The following is a 19,268-nucleotide window of genomic DNA, read 5'->3' on the forward strand; positions in this document are numbered from 1 at the left end:
TCTCTTATATTGGTCAATCATTTTATTTTAAATATGCTGTAGGAGCCGTAGTTTGATAACTGTTATAAATATCATAACGTTTTACGAAGAGAGGGGATTAGTTCAGTTTTTGTCGCTTGTTTGACTTTTAGGAATTGCAGCAGCTGCAGTGCGCCGCAATAAAGGTGCAATAAAACTGATAAAAAGGTGAAGAACAAAACTAGACAAAATGACTTCTATTCTGCTTTTTCTCGCTCTGTGTGTCAGCATTACCCTACACGTGGACCGATTGTCATGGCAACCGACAGCCAACAGCTCAATGAGCTTTTTTTCCCCACACAAAAGAGTACGCAAAAACACCAAAACAGAACATCCCGTCCGTTACATTATGTTGTCAGGCTTAATGTGTATATTATGATTATTGATAAATTTTCACCTGAACACAGTTTTGTGTGATTAGCTGATTTAAATAGCTAATCAGTTGGTAGCAATGTTGCCTTGCAGCAAGAAGGTCCTGGGTTCGATTCCCAGACCGGGGTCTTTCTGCATGGAGTTAGCATTTTCTCCCTGTGCTTAGTGGGCTCTCTCCGGTTACTCTGGCTTTCTCCCACAGTCCAAAAACATGACTGTCAGGTTAATTGGTTTCTCTAAATTCTAAATATCCAGTGAGCGGCAGTTCTATGGGCACAAATGCCTTGTTGATCCCAGAGGTCAGAGGAGAATGGCCAGGCTGGTTTGAGCTGATAGAACGGCAACAGTAACTCAAATAGCCACTCGTTACAACTGAGATATGCAAAACATTGTATGCACAAAAAACTTTGGAGCATGTGGAAATGTTTGTTGCTCTTTATTGAGGACATTTCATAAGAAAATATCCCTTCTGGTGCTAAATTCTAATAAATGACTGTGGACATTTATTACTCTCCATGAGCCCCAACAGCAGTGCATTATGCCTAAGCTTTTCTATGCTTCTTTCTTGTGCCACTCGAGGAAGCATTCGGTTTGTTCTACAGAGGTTGAAACATTCTAAGTTGAAATTTTGAACAGAGCTTCAAAGAGAAAAACACACTAACCGCTGCCCCTACAGTTAGCATAATAAAACTTACTATAGGTTAGTGTTACTAGGCTAACCAATAGTAAGGATGACAATAATCTAAACACAGCTTATTGCTGCGCTCCATTTAGACAGGAAGTCAGACCTGAGGGTGACATCACTCCCAACGTAACTGTGTTCCAGCTGAAGGTCAGAAAACCAGTGGGATTTGAAGGTTGCTGAGTTCAATGATAACTCAAACCGCATATACTGTAGGAATACAAACATTTGCATAGTGGTTGAAACATTATAGGTTGAAATGAATAGAACTTCAAAGAGAAAACACACTTATCACAGCCGCAGACAAACAGTTAAATTGGATATTGTTAAACATGAATGCAGCTCCTTGAAAAATATGTTGAGACTTAATATGCGTCTTGCTTATCTGAAATAATATAAATCAGCAGGAAGGCATTTTGTTGTTGACTTTACCTTTTGAAAATACAGCAACCAGCCTTTTTTCAGTTACTATTTCAGCTCTAAATGATCACAAAAATAGTGTAATGAATCAAAAATGATTAATTATGATGTGACAAAAAACAATATGAATCTGAGTATTTTGGTACATTCTGCTTTTCAAATATCTTCCTGTTTTCTTCTTTCAGTATAATAAATAGCATTTGTTTTTGAACTCACTAAGTAAGTGAGCCAAATAATAAATAGAAAATAAGTTTGAATGGGATTGTTTATTTTTGTCCCTAATTAGCAGTTGTCCCTGCCCATGGCACAGCTGATTGCTTATTCATGTAGTGAAGCAGAAAACATACCAACCACAGCTACCAAAGACTGGTGTCAAGGACACCGCTGCTTTAGATGCATTAACCCTCGTTCTTCTTTGATGATTGTTGATAAAATTTGTTCCACCGTCACACTGAAGACACAAATGCGTTCATATTCTGAGCTCTGCATTATTTATAGGTAAAGTTTCTGATTTCAGTATGCTTGCAGCTTTCTTATCAGTCCTCTTCAATTGATAGAACACATTACTATCATATTTATTCAAAACAATATGTAGCAACTCTGCTGAGAAAAACTACTTTCTAAAATGTTCTTGTGTTTTTGTTTTTTTGTCACATGTAAATATGTTAGATAATCAAATAAGTATTAATCTTGGATAAATATTAACTGAGTAAATCTAAAATGCACTTTTTAAGTGATAGTTTTATTACTTAAGGGGGACATATGCAAAATCCTCTTTTTTAGCCCTTGAATATATTTTTGTGTACTTTCAGTGTCAACAAATGTAAATGCATTCTCTCTCAGTGCTGCATAGATATCATTATATTTTGTTTGGGTTATATTTTTCATTCTGTTCATTTTTATCTATTCCCTAACATTTTCTTGTATAAGATGTTGCCACATTATCTGTGTAACTGCTAAACTAGGTCATGCCTTCCGCCTATTCAATTTTGTCAATTCACCATTTTTTTTCCATACATCAAACTTGAAGTCCAAGTTCACCTATCCTGAAGTTGTGAGCAGACAAATCAAAATGTTCAAATCTAGGTTATATTGACACACAAGACATGCTTGGGCACTACAGTTAAACTACTCTCTATATTGTAGGTCGTTGGTACAGATGGAAAGGGTGTAAATACAGTAATAACACCATTGTGATGCATTCATTAGAATGTGTGGTTCTGCAGGTTCATCATTCTCCTGCTCTGGGTCAGACTCTGGCTCCAACATGTAATGTCTTACGTTGACATCTTTAATTAACTTTGAAATAAAACGTTTCTCTATAATTATTTGTAGATAATTATATTGCTCCTATCAAACTACAGAATTGGCCAATAGGAGTGGAGTGGCCCAACCAGGACGTGGGGCGGGGCATGAAATCTCTCATTCACATTAAAAAATACAGCAAAATGAAATGAACCTTAGAACAGAGTAAACGACAGATCTGTAGAGTTACAATAACAAGGAATTCAGACCAACTTTATATACTATATGTACTTTATATAGGCCATAAGTCAATGATTCACATGTGAAAAGGAAGGATTTTAAAGCATATGTCCACTTTAAGAGAAAAAAGCTATTCAAACCAAACTAACCTTGTGTGAGTGAATGATTTAGATACTTCTGATTTCTCCTTGCACCACTGTGATCCAGGATTTAAGAAGCAGCCTGACTCATTATTTTGTTGTGTGAGTTTTCATCCATGAACAAACACTTTGTGTTTGATGTTTGTTTATTTGAAGAATATATTGAATGCATAAATGCCACTTGCTGTGTTGGTAGGAGTATCTGAAAACCCAGTGATGTCTTGTGATGCAGGTGTTGAAGGGATGTAAGAAGCTGACCATGTCAGTGTGCTCAATGGGTCGCATCCCAGGAGGCTACATGACCAACCGAGTGTACAGCTGGCTGGACCCTCAGGGCCGGAGTGTGTCTCCACCACCTGATAGCCAGGAGGCCGACCTGAGACAAGGACACGGCGTGGAGGAGAGGACGGTAAGACCAATGATTGTGTGCTGCTCATTAGTAAATAAAAATTACAATCTAGTTTAAAATATTCATTATGTTGATTTATGCTAATGGTTGTCCTCAACTGTGGCAACAGTCAGCCAAACACATTTACTCTCTAAGGACAATTGGGATGACCTTTGTTGCAGAATGAGTCTGTCTTCAAAATGTCACAATGTGATCTGAACCTCGAGAGAAGATTTACACAAAGTGACTCATCTGAAAAACACACCAATGACCACTCTTGTCATGGTGTGTTGGTGTTGGACCTAAATGTAGCATTGAGTAGATTTTGAAGATTTAATAAAGAATGACAAAACAAAAAAATTACACCAAAACACCATCAAGAATGTAGGAAGCCACAGCAGAACAAAAATAACAGGAACCAGGAACTACAGGGACGTAACGGGATAAGGCAGGATTAAAAAGAGGAACCAGGAAGGACTATGAGCAAGAGAAGGGTTTATGAAGGGTTTATATGCTGAGAGGGTGAAAGCTGGACCAAAAGACCTGGGCTGATGAGCTAATGGTTTGCGGGTGTGAGGGGAGAGACCAGAAGGCAAACTGAGGAGAAAGCGAGAGAGAAAGTAGGAGAGAGAGAGAGAGTGAGAGAGAGAATGACAGAGGGGGTGGCAGAGAGTGCACAACAGGGGAACTAGGATTTGTTTTTTCTATTAGTGGCATTAGATGTATGAATTATTTGTGACTGTATCACCTGTGGACTGATACATTACGAAAACAAAACAGGCTCCAAAGAACATGGGAGGCTGGCATAAACAGACTCATCTGTTTGATGAGTCATTTGAAGCAGAGGTCACAAGTGAAACCATTTTCTTTGACACAGTGGTGATAAAGTAACAGTGTGCATTATGTAAGATTTTGCTCCTTGGAGATTTTGACAATATTTGCAAAATATATATGTAGAAGTGTATATATGTACGGTATATATATAGAAGCACAATCTTTCAACTACCGCATCTGCATAGGAGATGAACTCAGCTACAGTGCTGCCCACATGTACTAGGCAACTGTAAATGGAAAATGGAATGGGAAAAAAGCTTTAAAAGAAATGACCTTTTATTGAAATAGAATAAGATCACATGGACCTCTTTGAATAAATAATGCTTATTTTTTAATTCAAAATCACTGGTTTCACAGTTGTTTGCACACTTTGTACCATTTTGCAGTTGTCTTTACTACAACAATTCGCACGGTGGGATTACACAAAATGAAGGATCTTTTACTGTTTTTGTTTGCTGAGTTTCTGTAAATCAGGGATGTCCAATGTTAATCCTCAACACACCTGAATATAATGATGACTCTTTAGAGGCGTCTGCAGAACACTGACATGCTGAGGAGGTAGTGACAACCAGAGTGTTGAACCAGGGAAAGAGAACTAAAACATGCGGGATACTGGCCCTAGAGCCCTGACTTTGGACACCTCTAGAGTCTAGACCCTGGGTTCTTCTGATTGAGATCTTGTCTTCACCCCACATGTTTTCTTCTTTGATCTGGGGATTGAGATGGGCATATAAGAAACTTGATTTTTTATGTGCTGATTTGACCAAATGTTTTGAATTATTATCTTACTGATCAATTAACTTGCAGGTGGCAATGAATATATATTTTAAAAATAAATACATTTTAAATCTCTAGATTTTGTAAAGGACTCCTGGTGCAATTCAATACAATAAGGTTCCCAGGACTTTTAAAATAGAAAAGTCCTGTTATGTGTTTTCCATTATATAGCACAATCATTCAGCAAGTACTTAGGTACTTTTACTCAAAAATGTGTGTGGTACTTTTACTAGAGTAAAGTTTTTGTCTGTTAATTTGTACTTTTACTTAAGTACATTGTTTGGGTACTTTCTCCACCACTGCTCATTTATGGGACAAAACCTGAAAACAGACTTACACAGTTATTGTTAGTTAAATTGTTAACCATTGACAATACTGAGAAGTCTGAATGTGATGTCTTCACCACAGGTCAACCTGAATATGGACAACGGTCGCTCTCTGGGTCTAATGATAAGGGGTGGGGCTGAGTACGGACTGGGGATCTACATCACAGGAGTGGACCCTGGATCTGCTGCTCATGTTGGTGAACTCAAGGTGCGCCTCACTCATTTTAGAACTCAATATTTGCTTAACATTCAGAGATCAAATTTATAGAAAATAAAGTAATTTGAAATCGCTCTTTAGAAGGAATGCAAATTTAAGCAATGTGGGAGCTCTTACTTTGTCTGTGTCTCCAATGAAGATATCATATCATCGTCACTATCAATATCTTACTTGATATTTAAGATATGTGTTTCTTCAGATATTATTTTATCTGAAAAAAATCCATTCTTTTATTTAACTTTATTCTCTTGACAACAAGTAGAGCAGTGTAGGAAATCTCATGAACTAGATACCAGCACAAGCTATTTACCTTACAGGCATAACTTAAAGGTTATTATTTGTATGAGTGGCTAAGTAATGGTAAATGGCTTGTACTTATATATCATTTACTTTTCTTTTATTGAACTGGCTTTATTTTCACACTTATTAATAATTTTGTACCAGTCAGGAACAAAAATGGGATGAGCTAAAGCCGGATTTATTAGTGCTATATGTCAGTGCTTTCAAACAAAACAGTCAGTGAGATGGATTACCCGATTTACGCAGAGTTGCAGGAGGCAGTTGTCTGTTTCTGTCAGTGGGTGAAAGGTGGAGAAAGGTCAGGGTAGCATTCACCACAAGGCAAACAAACAAAAAATAATTTACACACTTGCACTCTAGGACAGATGAATAATCTAATGTCAAAGGGTCGTGGACAGTATGGAGAAACTGGAGAACGCGTGCACATAGAATAAATACAAATCCCAAGGGTCCAACTCAGATGGGTTTGAACCACGACCTTTTTGCTGTGGTGTTCTAGATTTAATGAAAGAAGATTTCTACCTCTACCTGCTGTCATTGATAATATCTGCAAGAGTACTTGATTCTAGTAAACCTGCAGAGATTTTTTACATTTGACCTGATGGTGCTTTTAACATCTGAAGCTTGTCTTCTGGTCCCAATACTCACACTGCACCCTTCAGGGTTGGTCTGGTCAGAAATCCAGACAGCATTCAGGATCAAAAAACTCAGGCCACATTGATGTGATAATCATTTGTGTTTGTGTGACTTTCAATTAAATACATGTCAATGTATGTGTATATGTGTTGCTGTGTCAGTTTAAGTGTAGAAATAATTGTGTCTATGTTGATTGGATATTGACTTAGTGTATGTGAATGAATTTGCCATGTGGAGGTGAACAGTTGTTGAAGTGAATAGAACAGTGGAAAGCCTGCAGCCCACAGCAGCAGGAGCAGCACAAACATTTTGGTGGCAGGAAAAAAAAGGCCACCTTGGTACGGCCGGCTGCCTTAGTAGTGTGAGACTTTTTACAGGCACAGCTTGAACATTATGTACAGTATATATGCCTGTTTCTACTCAATAGCCATGCTGTCTGATGCAGATGTCTAAAGTGTTCAATCTGCTAAAGCAGAAGTTTTCAAATCCAGACCTGCTGCAACATTTTGGTCCGGTCCCAATGCTCACACTGCACCCTACGCAGCCACTGCACTCTACGCACCCCCTAAGAAGTGTGTACTCAAAGTGAACAAGGGTTCAAATGTGCAGGTTACAACCATGTGAAAATTAGAGAAATGGGACAGTACGCCTCTGCATGTCAACTTCGACATCCAAAATGGTGGACCTGTCGCTAATCAAGTGTTCGTGCTGCTAAAAAGTTTAACTACAACAAAGAAATTGGTTTGAAATGTACTGTACGGGTATTTTTGCCAAAGTCACTGCTGGATATGTTTGGCTCTCCAAATGTGTTTTGTTATGATTTGTTGAATAAAGAGCTTGATTGATTTACACATGTTCAGTAGAGAGAAACAAAATTATTTCAATACTTTACATTGTGAACACTGCCATATTTCCAATGGCAACTTCTTATCATATGATGATTGCCAAAGGATACACACTCAAAGTACTAACATTCAATTTAACAGTTTTAAAGGTAATTCCTCCTGCATTGATTCAGCCTATTAAAGCTGAATTATATACCCAGCTGTTACTCAAGAAGAACTGTCTCTGATTAGGAATGGCTACAGAGACAAAAAAATTAATAATACATTTACAAGGAGCATTCATTTTATTCCCCTCTACCATGAGAAGAAAATATTTCTTTAAAAATATATCTCTAAAGAAAATAAGAACTAAATACCTTTTTCCACTCCCTCCAAAAATTTATGAAATTAATTCCATAATTATATATGGTTTTCCCTGGAATGACTTTCAAAAGAAATTCATAATAAATATCAATTTCTGTGCATCTTGTTACTGAGATTTTGAGATAACCCAATTTTTTTCAAAGCCGGAGAATTGGGACGAACTGCACACTCAAACCTTCCAACATGAACGCGCATTTGAAGGACACAAGGTTTGAATCAAGGGTCTAACTTTGGGCTGTAGTCTCAGAGAGGCTGATGACTTCACCTCCATGACAGCCTTGCTAACCCAGGCTAAGATATTCTATGTGCTTTAAGGTCAATTTCTGCCTCAAAAAACAGGCCACTCTCACTCTGTGCTATTTTCTGTCCTGCCTAAGGCAAGAAAAACAGAAACCAGCCTTCCTACCTGTAAACAATATTTCTTTCATCATGATAACACACTGTGTCCTACATCGAAAAAAGAAATAAACAGCTTTCTAGTTAAAATCTGGGATAATTCAAACTAATTGGGACAACTGGTACTTCTCCATCCCCCCTCATCACTGTGCTCCTTCCAGGAACCAGGCTCACAGACATTCAAGGGTCATTCGTTCTTTCCTATGACACAGTGAAGAAACCTATCAACATGTCCTAAACTAGAAAATGAACATAACAGTTTGAACGTACTTTTAAAAATGTTAAATGTACATTTTTGTAGTGGATGCATTTTTTTCCACAAAGTTTCACTGTTGGCATATGTGTTATTTGACAGTTGTAATACATGTCCAATGCATTGTTGAACAGTCAGACAGAATGTCAAAAAGCAATCATTGCTTAGGATAGTATCAGAAAACCATAACAATTTTCTCTAGATTGTTTTGCTGTTTCACATTACATAAGTCACCATAGCTACTGAGGCTACATATTGCTACTGCATTTTCAATATTTACTCACGAAAATTAATCTGCAGCTAACTATATTTAATAGAAGATATAGCATACATTTGTCAGTGCTCAGGTGTTATAAAATAGGAGCAATATATTACAAAATGAGTAGCCTATCATGTGAAACACAAAACCTTCTGATACCCAGTATTACAAACAGCTGACTCAGGTGCAAATGTAATCATTTTCATAATCATTTCCATAGCTCTGAGACCATGGTCTTGAGCTGGAAAAGAGTAGAGTACCTTCTCCAGATTCTGTCCCAAGTGGAGGAGTTTAAGTATCTTGAGAAGAGGGAAAAATGGAGTCGATAGGCAGATTGGTACAGCGTCTGCAGTGCAGCAGGTGCTGTACAGGTCTGAGAGCTGAGACTAAAGGCGGAGGTCTTGATTTACCGGTCAATCTATGTTCCTATCCTCATCTGTGGTCATAAGCTTTGGGTCATGACTGAAAGAACAAGATCACAGATACAAGTGGCCAAAATTAGTTTTCTCGGTAGGAGGTATGGGCTTGAGAGTTGCTCGAGTCCAGTCCTGGAGAGTTACCGTCCTGCAACTTTTAGATGCATCCTTACTCCAACAGACAGGAGCAGGGATGCATCTGAAAGTTGCAGGATAGTAGCTCTCGAGGACTGGACTTGAGCACCCTTTCTTTAGGCCAAGGTCGTTCATTTGGGAGGTAGTCAGAGTTGAGCCGCTGCTTCTCCACGTCAAGAGAAGTCAGTCGAGATGGCTCTGGCATCATGTTGGATGTCTCCTGGATGCCTCCCTGATGAAATGTTCCAGGCACGTCCCACCGGGAGAAGACCCAGAGGAAGACCCAGGACGGATGGACGATATTTCTCAGCTGGCGACCCGATCCCAGATAAACTTAGGGAGGGAGGATGGATGGATGGATGGATGGATGGATGAATGGATGGATGGATGGATGGATGGATGGATGGATGGATGGATGGATGGATGGATGGATGGATGGATGGATCAAGAAATTAACCTTATTACATATGACAGAAAATGTGAGTAAAAGCCTGCCTTTAATATCCTCTAATATTAGTGTCTGACCTGTTTTTTGGTGATGACTTTTGACCAGACAGGCAGTGTACTATCTGCTCTAAGTATTGTATATACATTGCCTGTTGTAAGTACTGGTTACAAAGGTTTTATGTTTTGAATTATTTATAATTGTAAATGTCTCTTCTGCCTTAATTTTATGTTTTGTTATATAGTTATTGTCTTTATTAACTTTTTATTTTGTTTTTTATGACACATGAATAAAAAAAATATCTATCTAATTAAATGATTTTTACAAATTAAAGCAGATGCTATCATCAAACTCAGTAATCAAGTAGTCTTTTTACCAAATAATTGTTTACTCTGACTAGTCTAATTTTTTATGTCTACTTATTGCTTCTGGTTGAGTAAAAATACATACAACAAAGTAAGTTTTTTCTTATTTGAGTACAGTTTGTGGTTTCTCCACCAAACTGATTTGGGGTATTTGGTTTGTATCCCTCACTGTTACATTCTCTGGATCATCCACTCCTCCCCGCCGTAGTTTGTTTCTGTCTTTGCGTGGTTGGTCTCATTTTGTCCTCTCCTGTTTCATTTTTTTTACAAAACTTTGATGTAGCATTTGATAAAAATTTTCTGCCATACTCTAACCTAACCTTAATGTTGTTTCTCAATAGCAGTGACATAACCTCAGGGATTTTCTACACAGATTGACTGCAAGACTTGTTTAATCTTACAGCCTGTTTTCTGTGCAGTAAGCTAAAAATGTAATGTTTCACATTCAATGTTGTTTAGTTTGCTTTTATTGATTATCATCAAAGCACAATTAATCCTACACACTTGAAGTCAGTTTTAATAGTTTAACTATAAACATTATTTTGAACAGATTTTGTCACAGTAACAATTTCTGTGACAATTTTATTTATGTTGACTGTAGATGTATGAAGCCATTTCCCCTAGATTAGTGGTGTCCATCCCTTCTCTTGAAGTACCGCTATCCTGCATGTTTTAGCAGGGCAGAGAATAACACATATTCTATAAGTTAATCACACACATGTATATGTGATTAACATGCTTTCAGCAGCACCCCATAGCTGTCATGCAATCATTTGAATAAGGTGTGCTGAAACAGAGACATATCTAAAACATGCAGGGTCGAAATACTTGAGGACCAAGGTTGGGAGCCACTGGTCTAGATCACATTTGTGGTCTTTTTTTTTTACAGAGTTTATTAATAGTTTTATGACCATTATGAGTCAGTGTGACTTCTTAAATCCTACTCCTGCAAAACCCTTGCAACTTTACTGTACTTTAGATATTGTAATAATATACAGAATGCACCCCCCGAGGCCCTCCCCCCAAAAATATGTAGCATTTGTCATTTAAAGATTTGCTTGTGCCTTTGGTACAGTATTTGTCACTGTTAAAATACTAAAATGATGTATATGTATGGATCACTGGGATTTGTGTTCCAACATTAGTTAGAATGATTGTAAAGAGCCACAACAAATCCAGCAATAATATTTGAACTTAATTTGCTGTTGCAGTGGTAGTGGGATTGTGACACAATTTCATCACTGATGCACAACTGTGTCAGTGAAAGATTATAATAAATTGTCAGTATGTAGTAGTGCTTATACCACTGTTCAGTGATTGGATAGGAATGATAAAGAATGGTAAACACATTGCCTTGTGTCTGTGATGTTGTCCTCTGTCGCACCTTCTGGTGATTGTCTAGCTTCTGCAGCATGATAATTAGCTTTAGTCCAGCATTGGCCTCTATGTTTATGTGTTGGAGAGAGAGACAAGGAAGGAGACTTGGCACCCTCAAGATGATAAATGGATTTGTAAAGTTAAGAGAGCTTTAAATTCCATGCTCATTGTTTTTAAAACTGCGACTGAAGGTCATTGTGATACATTGAGTCACACAGTTTTTTTCTGCAGCATGAAACAGGGAAAATACACTGATTGTTTTGCATTGTTTTTTTATTATTTATTTTTCCTATAGTTACTGAATTGTAAGTAGGGAAAACTAATAGACCTAAAGTCATCGTAAACAGGCGATGTGTTTTTTTTTAAATAGAAGCTCTTATGCACTAAAATGTTTTAAATTCAAATCTATCCTTAAAAATTTCCAAGGACACAGAACTGATTACAAACAGTGGTTATTTATGAAATATGAAGTCCAGATTAAGAGCAGGGTGTCATTTCATATACCATAAAACATAAAAAAACAACTGCAGTTCTCCTTAAATAAGAAATCATTGAAATAATTTCTTTCTTTCAGAAGAACATCAAACTACAATTGAAGGAGGAGGGGGTCACCTTAAATCAGTGTAGCTCCTTGTTCAGCAATAGCTTACCACTAGCCTGCATCCAAAGTCGTCATGGTAACCAATTGTTGTACTGGAGCCTGCTGTGGATCCAGCAGATAGCAAAGACACAGCAGCCTCTCACTTACAGGTTTTCTTGCTGTAGGTGTTCTTATGTGAAGGCCGAGTCATGCCACCCTTATAGTTAAGTAAACAGCTCTAAGTCAGTTGTTGTCGTTAGAGCAATGCCACCTAGGATAACTAGGATATACCAAAAAAAACAAAAACTTGAGACACATATTCTGTTCTGGGTCAAATTGACCGCTGATTAAAATCAAGATAAATGAGTCATGCAGAGAGTATTCATGTTTCCCTCCACTTCTGCTGAGTGTCACTCAGTGTGGGTGGAGTTTGCCCACGGGAACAGAAAAGGTTCCTGTCAAAAGTTGTATGAGCACCTGCTTTCTCACAGTTTCCTGGTGAAGTGAAGAGAATAGTGAGAAAGTGGGCTGGGGTGTGTGGGCGTGTGCATGTATGTGTGTGGTGGCATGTGGGTGTGTGTGTGTGTGTGTGGTGAAATATGGTTCATAGCTGCAAGGAAACATATAGAATTGGACATTTTAAAAAAAATGTTCACCCTTTAACTTGACTACCGGGTTAAATTGACCAGAACAGTATCTATGTAATATGTAGACGCGGGGGGGTAAATGTGTAAAATGAATACATTTTCAATTTATATGTAGAGTGCACCTATTAAGACATGCTCACCATTAAGTCTCATGCAAAAAAATACTTCCAACTATTTAAAAAAAAATTTTAACTTTAAAACGGGTCAATTTGACCTGCAACATAACAGGAGGGTTAAGATATGTCTGACTGTATGTGATCCTAAGTTTTGTGATTCCATGATGAAAATTAACATAAGAAGTTGCACTATGTCTATTGCAGGTGGGCGACCAAATTCTGGAGGTGAATGGTCAGAGCTTTGTCACTATCTCCCATGATGAGGCAGTTAACATCCTCAAGTCAGGGCACCACCTACTAATGAGGTTGAGGGATGTGGGCCGTCTGCCTCATGCACGTACAATTGTGGATGAGACCAAATGGATCTGTGGTCAGGTCATCGCTGAGACCAATGCAACATCTGGCCTAAATTCTGTCTCACATCCTAGTGTTGGTGCTGTTGGTCATTCAAGCATCAGTGCCAGTGGCAACAATACAAGGTAAGTATGCTAAGCTAGGCTAAAGAATCTTACATTGGAACCACAAGTGGAATTAGATAATCAAGGCATTTAACCATTTACTGCCTGAATTTATTTATAGTAATATGTGTTTTTGTTTTCAATCAAATACTAATTTAAGTAGAGTTTGTTGACTTAGATAGTATATACAATACATATAAATGTAGATATTTAGTATACTCATGTGTGAAATTAGGCATATTTTGACATAGATCGATTACTGGATGACAACATAGTGCTTTCAATGTGATAATGATTATAATATGTGGAATATGCATCATCCTGCATTACAGGATTACAGAATATGCATCCTGGATTAAGGCCAGAAGTGGCTTAAAGCAAATTTCCAGCAATTGTCTAAAAATTGTTAGCGAGTCCTGAAATATGCTCACTGAATTCTGTATATGAACCATTAAAAATAGGACCAAATGCTAATGACTTTGTTTGTTTGTTTCACTAGTGTAACTAAATATTGTTAAAGACCTTAACTGCATTGCCTGGACAATGTGTTTTTTATTTGTGACAAAAATTGGCATAGGAGCACTCAAAAGGTGAGAATCAATATTTCTCTGGTTTTATTAAATTATAATTATTAAAATATAATTCTAAGCTCCTTGCTGGAGGTAGTGCAGATGCATGGCAACCTCGCCTCTGACAGGCTGTCTCAGGGCAGCTATGACTATGAATGACTGAATATAGTATGAAACTCTTTGGGGTCCTCTGGACTTCATAAAACGCTACACTAGTACCATATTTACCATTTTAGCATAACATCCATAAGAACATCACCTGACAGTTATGACCTTGCCCTTGCTGATTAAAATCAGTTCTGGCCCTTTGTTGCAGTTACAGTACCTTATTGTCATTTGAACGCTGTTGTTATATCAACAAACCTTAAGTACTAATTTCTTTACTGAATTTGTTTTGGGATCTAGGGTGGTTTGAGTTTGGTTTTGCATCTTTGTCACTTTTAGTGTCCCTTAGGTTTTTCTATTTAGTTTGCCCTGTTTTCCACTCCTGTTCTTCCTTAGTGATTCTTGTTATGTTTCTTGTTTCTTGTTATTTTTTGTTATTCTAGTTTATCACGTCTCTTTAGTCCAAGTTATTCTTTAGCCTTAGAATTATTTCCTGTCTCACCCTCACTCTCCTGTATCACTTTCTCTTTCTGTCGAGGCATCTACTAAATTCCTCTTTTGTGCTGTGAAGTTGACACTGTTTTTCTACATGCATTACATATATAGTATTTGATATTTTGTCCCTGTTGCAGACCGTCATCTGCCAGAGCCACACCTGTATTTGGAAAGGTGAGAAAGCAACATTGCTGTTAATTCCTCATCCTACAAATGTATTTCAAACTAAATGAAGATGGATGCAGATTTTAAATTTAAGCCAGATTAGGACCGTTGTAAAATGTATCTTTTTTAATTAGTGGCAGTTTCCCAAAATACAGCTAATTATATCGAGGCAGCTTTTTGAAAGAGTGATTCATGTACTTGTTACATATAGTTTGGGTTAGGGTAACTCCCTGTATTTTGTAGTTAATGATGCATCCACCAGGCACCTGCAGGTTGTATACAATGCTGCAGACTTTTAATAAGGGAGGCACCAATCCACTTTTTTCACTCCTGATGCCGATACAGATATCTGAGGTTTAGAATTGGCCGATACTGACACTGATCCAATACAGAAAAAACATTACTGAGTTGATTGAAAACATTTCCTGTTTGCTGATTTGTTTTTTAAACACAGACATAAATGGACTGAATTGCAAATTGATTTGATAACTCTGCACCAGTACAGCACACTTAAATACGAATATAATTTTATATCTTGTAAAATTATATTTTATAATTTATAATTGATAATTGTAGAGAGTCTTGCAGCAATGTCGTCGGTAGCGGCTCAGGGCTTTCCCTTCTTTACACAAAGAAGGTACAGCCTTCTTTGTATAAAGAAAGGCTTTATACAAAGCCTTCAATTAACCAATCACACATGAGTTCTGGGTTTGTGAAATCTGATTTCATTAAAAACAGAGTTTCTTCAAAGATTGGTTCCCACTTCACCACTCTCACACATCTTTGGCACTTCTACGAGTTGTTTTTATATTTATAATTAATCTATCTAACTGATTTATAATCACAAGGCAGGGTTACTGTAATACATTTTTGCCAGTCAAGTAACCATGCATTTTTCGCTCCTTTGGTGCTTTGGACTTTTCTTACTGAAAAGAAATCTTTTGTCTCAGTCGGCTGGGTACAGAGGTGTTAGCCCACCTGGTGCTCAGGTGTCTCTGGAGCAACAGGCCTACATGCTGCTGACAGAACAGGAGAGGCAGACCATGGCCTACTACCTGCAGGAGTATCAGCAAGGACACATCATTGTGGAGCCATTGACCATGGCTCTTTCTGAGCTTTTCAACACCCATGCGAAGGTAAAGGAGTGTGAGGAACACCTGACCTGATTTCAATCACAAGCCATGCTCACTTTCAATATGCTCTTATTTTATTTTCTGCTTTCATTTCTTATCCAACCCACAGTTGTCCTTGTTGTCTGAGGTCAGGAGTCTAGTGGCTCCTCAGGATCTGGAGGTGTATGACAGGCTGGTGTTGCACCATCAAAGAGAGGCTCATCAGGCCTGGCAAGGAGGTCTCAGAGTGCTACATCAATCAGGCCATTGCAGCCATGCAGGTCTTGTGATACATGATGCAGGACAGATCAGCCATCCAGTGGTAACCTCCCTCTCTGTAATACCTGACGATGTGAAATCCACCTTTAGTGTTTTGATGCCATTCTTGTGTTTTTGACTGCATTCACCTTAGGAGTCAGGATGAAGTCTGTTAGTTGATAACGCAAGAAAGTTTCTGAAATAGAAATTAAAAGCAAGATTTTTCAGCATTTTTACAGAATGTTTTCATTGCCTTGTTAAACATATTAAATAAATGGTCCCTTTCAGATCTTAAAATGAAATGAATATGATGTCACCTGATCAAAAACAAGTCAAATCACTTCAGTTGATTCATAGAACAATTTTTGACAACAAATATGATATACACATATTAACAACATTGTTGTTGTCCTTTATTAACCAAAAAGTCCACAATGGTCACTAAAATAACTTTAATCTAACAATACTAATAAATGATAAAAAAAAAAAAAACAATTACTGAAAATCAAACAATGAAAATTAGACATTGATTTTAAAATGTGGTTCAACCTGCAATTTAATATTTACAGGTATTTACAGGCTCAACCTTTTGGGGCAATCACTACAACCAAACAAATTCTAATTGTCAGAGAGACGTCTTCACCTGTCCACAGGTGTTCTGGTTCACTCCTCATGGACAAACTGCTCCAGGTGTCTCCAGTTGAAGGGAACCTTCTCCAGATGTTTCAGCTCCTTCCACAGATGTTCAACAGGATTTAGATCAGGACTGATAGCAGGCCTGTTCAGAATAGTCCAGTGTTTTTCTCTTAGCCATTCTTGGGTTTTCTAGTTGTGTTTTGGTTGTGTTTTCTAAAAGGACTGGTTTAGGTCAGTCCTGTTAAATTTTAAGAAAACTTTAAGAAAAGGTCAGGTTACCAAACTATTCTTCTTTATCTATTTATTAGGTTTGTTTACACAACATTTCTCGCTTTATTTGACCCAACACACAGATCCCAGGCAGAGAAGAGCAATGAAATAAAATTGCTTTTATTTCATACAATGGAGTGAAAACAATTGTCGCTGTCCCCCCATGTCCAGTTATCGATGCTTTTGTATTATCATTTAAGATAGTTTGTCCACTTTTCTGAGAAATGCACTGAGAACAAAATCCTTATACTCTGTGTGTGGGTGTGTGGGGGCGTGCGTGTGTGTGGGCGTACGGCAGAGATGTGTGCCTCAGAAGTTGTTCCTCACCAGACTGGGGCTGCAGAAAATAACCTTGAGTGTCAGAAATGCTGTCACACACACACTGCCTGTGTGTTACTCTGACCTTTTTCACATATTTTGCATCTTACCAAAGGTATCCAGAACTTCCTTTTGAAGGACCTTTTTTTCCTCCCTACCACTACATTAATGAAAATCTGATAAAGTCACACAGAGGAGACTGAGACTTAATGTTGCTAATCTGTTTAGTTTAAACAGTTTTTGACACATTCCCACAGCGCTGTGATTTAGTTTTTGTTGAATAACTAAAAAGATTGTTATTTTATGTCACTTGTTGATCTGAGCTGAATTGACCTCCGTTAAAACATAGCAAGTTCAACCTTTCAAGTAATGTTACATCACAGGATTAAGAGTTCAAAATTACCATTGTGTTAACCTTACAACGTTATTAAAAAGAAATTATATGATTGTCAACTTTAACAGGTAAATAACTTGGCTACAAGTGACATTGAAATCTTTCAAATCTTTCTGTTGTTCCCTCAGTTTCCCTCGACAAAGTGCAGCTTTCTGGGTCATAACAGAGACTACAGTACATTGTATTGATGATCACTTTTAGTCCACATCAATCCACAGAGACCTCATTTTGCTTGGTCACATTATAGTTATGACGGATTTCCTTTAGCACCAGGTTCTGTTGAACTCTCTCACAGTAAACCCTTTGGAGGATTTCAGAATTGTAGGTTGATTCACAGAAAATAACACCATAAGGTACACATTAAAATTTTAATCTATTAAGTCTACAGGTGGGGGTTCTATGCAGTCTGCCAGAGAGGTAGAGTGAGCAGATTTTTTGTTTTGTTTTTTTTTCACTGAAGAAAATGAGTGAATTCTTCTATTACTAAAACACCATATAAATACCCCTTGTATGAAAAAAAAAGATCAGCGCCTGAGGTCCATTTTGAAAACTGCTGCAATGAATCAGTAAGACATAAAGCTTTAAATTATTCAACAGTTTGTTCAAGGACTCATTCTGTCGTCCTGTTGTCCAAGGCTCATCCATCTGGCTGCAATCTAAACTAGACCATATGCCTTTCACATTTACACTTGCATTAAAACTGTGATTTTTTTTCTTTCAGGCTGAAGCTTCCACTGGCAACTGGATAGAAAAAGAACAAGAAAAGAACAGGAATGGCTTCCGAAACATTTCACTGGTATGGGATTCTTTTCTTTACTTACTTAATGGAAAGTCAAATTTTGATTGTGAACATATGTAGCACCTTCCAACATATTCCAAACACACCATCAGACTAGAGCATCAACATACCAGTAAACTATGTGCCTAACATATTTATTATTCTGATTAATTTAAATCTATTAAGCCTGCAGGGGGGGCTCCATGCAGTCTGCTAGACAGTAAGTTCGTAGAGCGAGTTGAGGATGTAACTGAGATCAAACAGTACCCTCAGTGAGGACAGACCAGATGAACTGCAGGGAGGAATTATCAGTCCTCCCTGTAACCTTCATTGACATTTATACCAGATGATTAAGTTTATATTCCAGTTCTAGAGAGATTATCACATACACTGACATACAAAACCTGATTGTTCTCTTCCAATATGGCCTAATAGAATAAAAACATACATTTCTGGTCAACCCCAAAGATCTAATTTCCCTTTGTGATCGATAAAGTATTTTTGAATTTGAAATGTATTTTGAATCCTCAGTATAGGTTAAAAATACAATTTATGCTGTAGGTGGGAGCACAACATATGAACATAAATTTCACATCTGAACAGATCATCTGAGTGAACACCCAGATATCTATTAGAACAGACCTGCATGATTTTCTCATCGTGAATTAAAAGTGGGGAGTTGTCACCTCTTGACTTGAGGGTCAATCTGCATCTCTTCAGTTTTACTAGAATGAATAATGAGTTTTTTGGTCATCTCACCAATGAACAAAAAACTGAACTTCACAAAACATGATGAGGGGTTTGTGTCTTCATACAGCAATTTGAAAATAGTAGTTCTAGAAAATATTGTGATTTGTGTAGGTAGTGAAGAGGACATGTGAAGTTCTTTCCTAAATGATTCTTTCCACTCCTCAGGTT

The 19,268-nt window shown here is 37.6% G+C and overlaps 1 protein-coding gene and 1 long non-coding RNA gene across 3 annotated transcripts in view; both read left to right on the forward strand.

The window, feature by feature from the left end:
• The window catches only part of whrnb (whirlin b), a 48,787-nt gene that overhangs the window by 15,534 nt on the left and 13,985 nt on the right, over nt 1–19,268 (forward strand). For both annotated transcript variants that reach the window (XM_028034880.1, XM_028034881.1), the window contains exons 2-8: nt 3,350–3,526; nt 5,525–5,650; nt 12,997–13,271; nt 14,557–14,593; nt 15,535–15,720; nt 15,827–16,018; nt 18,294–18,368. In XM_028034880.1, the coding sequence (XP_027890681.1) occupies nt 3,350–3,526; nt 5,525–5,650; nt 12,997–13,271; nt 14,557–14,593; nt 15,535–15,720; nt 15,827–16,018; nt 18,294–18,368 (1,068 nt within the window). The remainder of the gene's footprint in view (nt 1–3,349; nt 3,527–5,524; nt 5,651–12,996; nt 13,272–14,556; nt 14,594–15,534; nt 15,721–15,826; nt 16,019–18,293; nt 18,369–19,268) is intronic.
• LOC114155139 (uncharacterized) lies at nt 8,442–12,555 on the forward strand. The gene is made up of 2 exons (XR_003597674.1): nt 8,442–8,496; nt 12,459–12,555. It is a non-coding gene; the product is annotated as an uncharacterized LOC114155139 (long non-coding RNA).

Source organism: Xiphophorus couchianus, chromosome 12, assembly GCF_001444195.1.
Source record: "Xiphophorus couchianus chromosome 12, X_couchianus-1.0, whole genome shotgun sequence".
In the NCBI taxonomy this organism is placed as follows: Eukaryota; Metazoa; Chordata; class Actinopteri; order Cyprinodontiformes; family Poeciliidae; genus Xiphophorus; species Xiphophorus couchianus.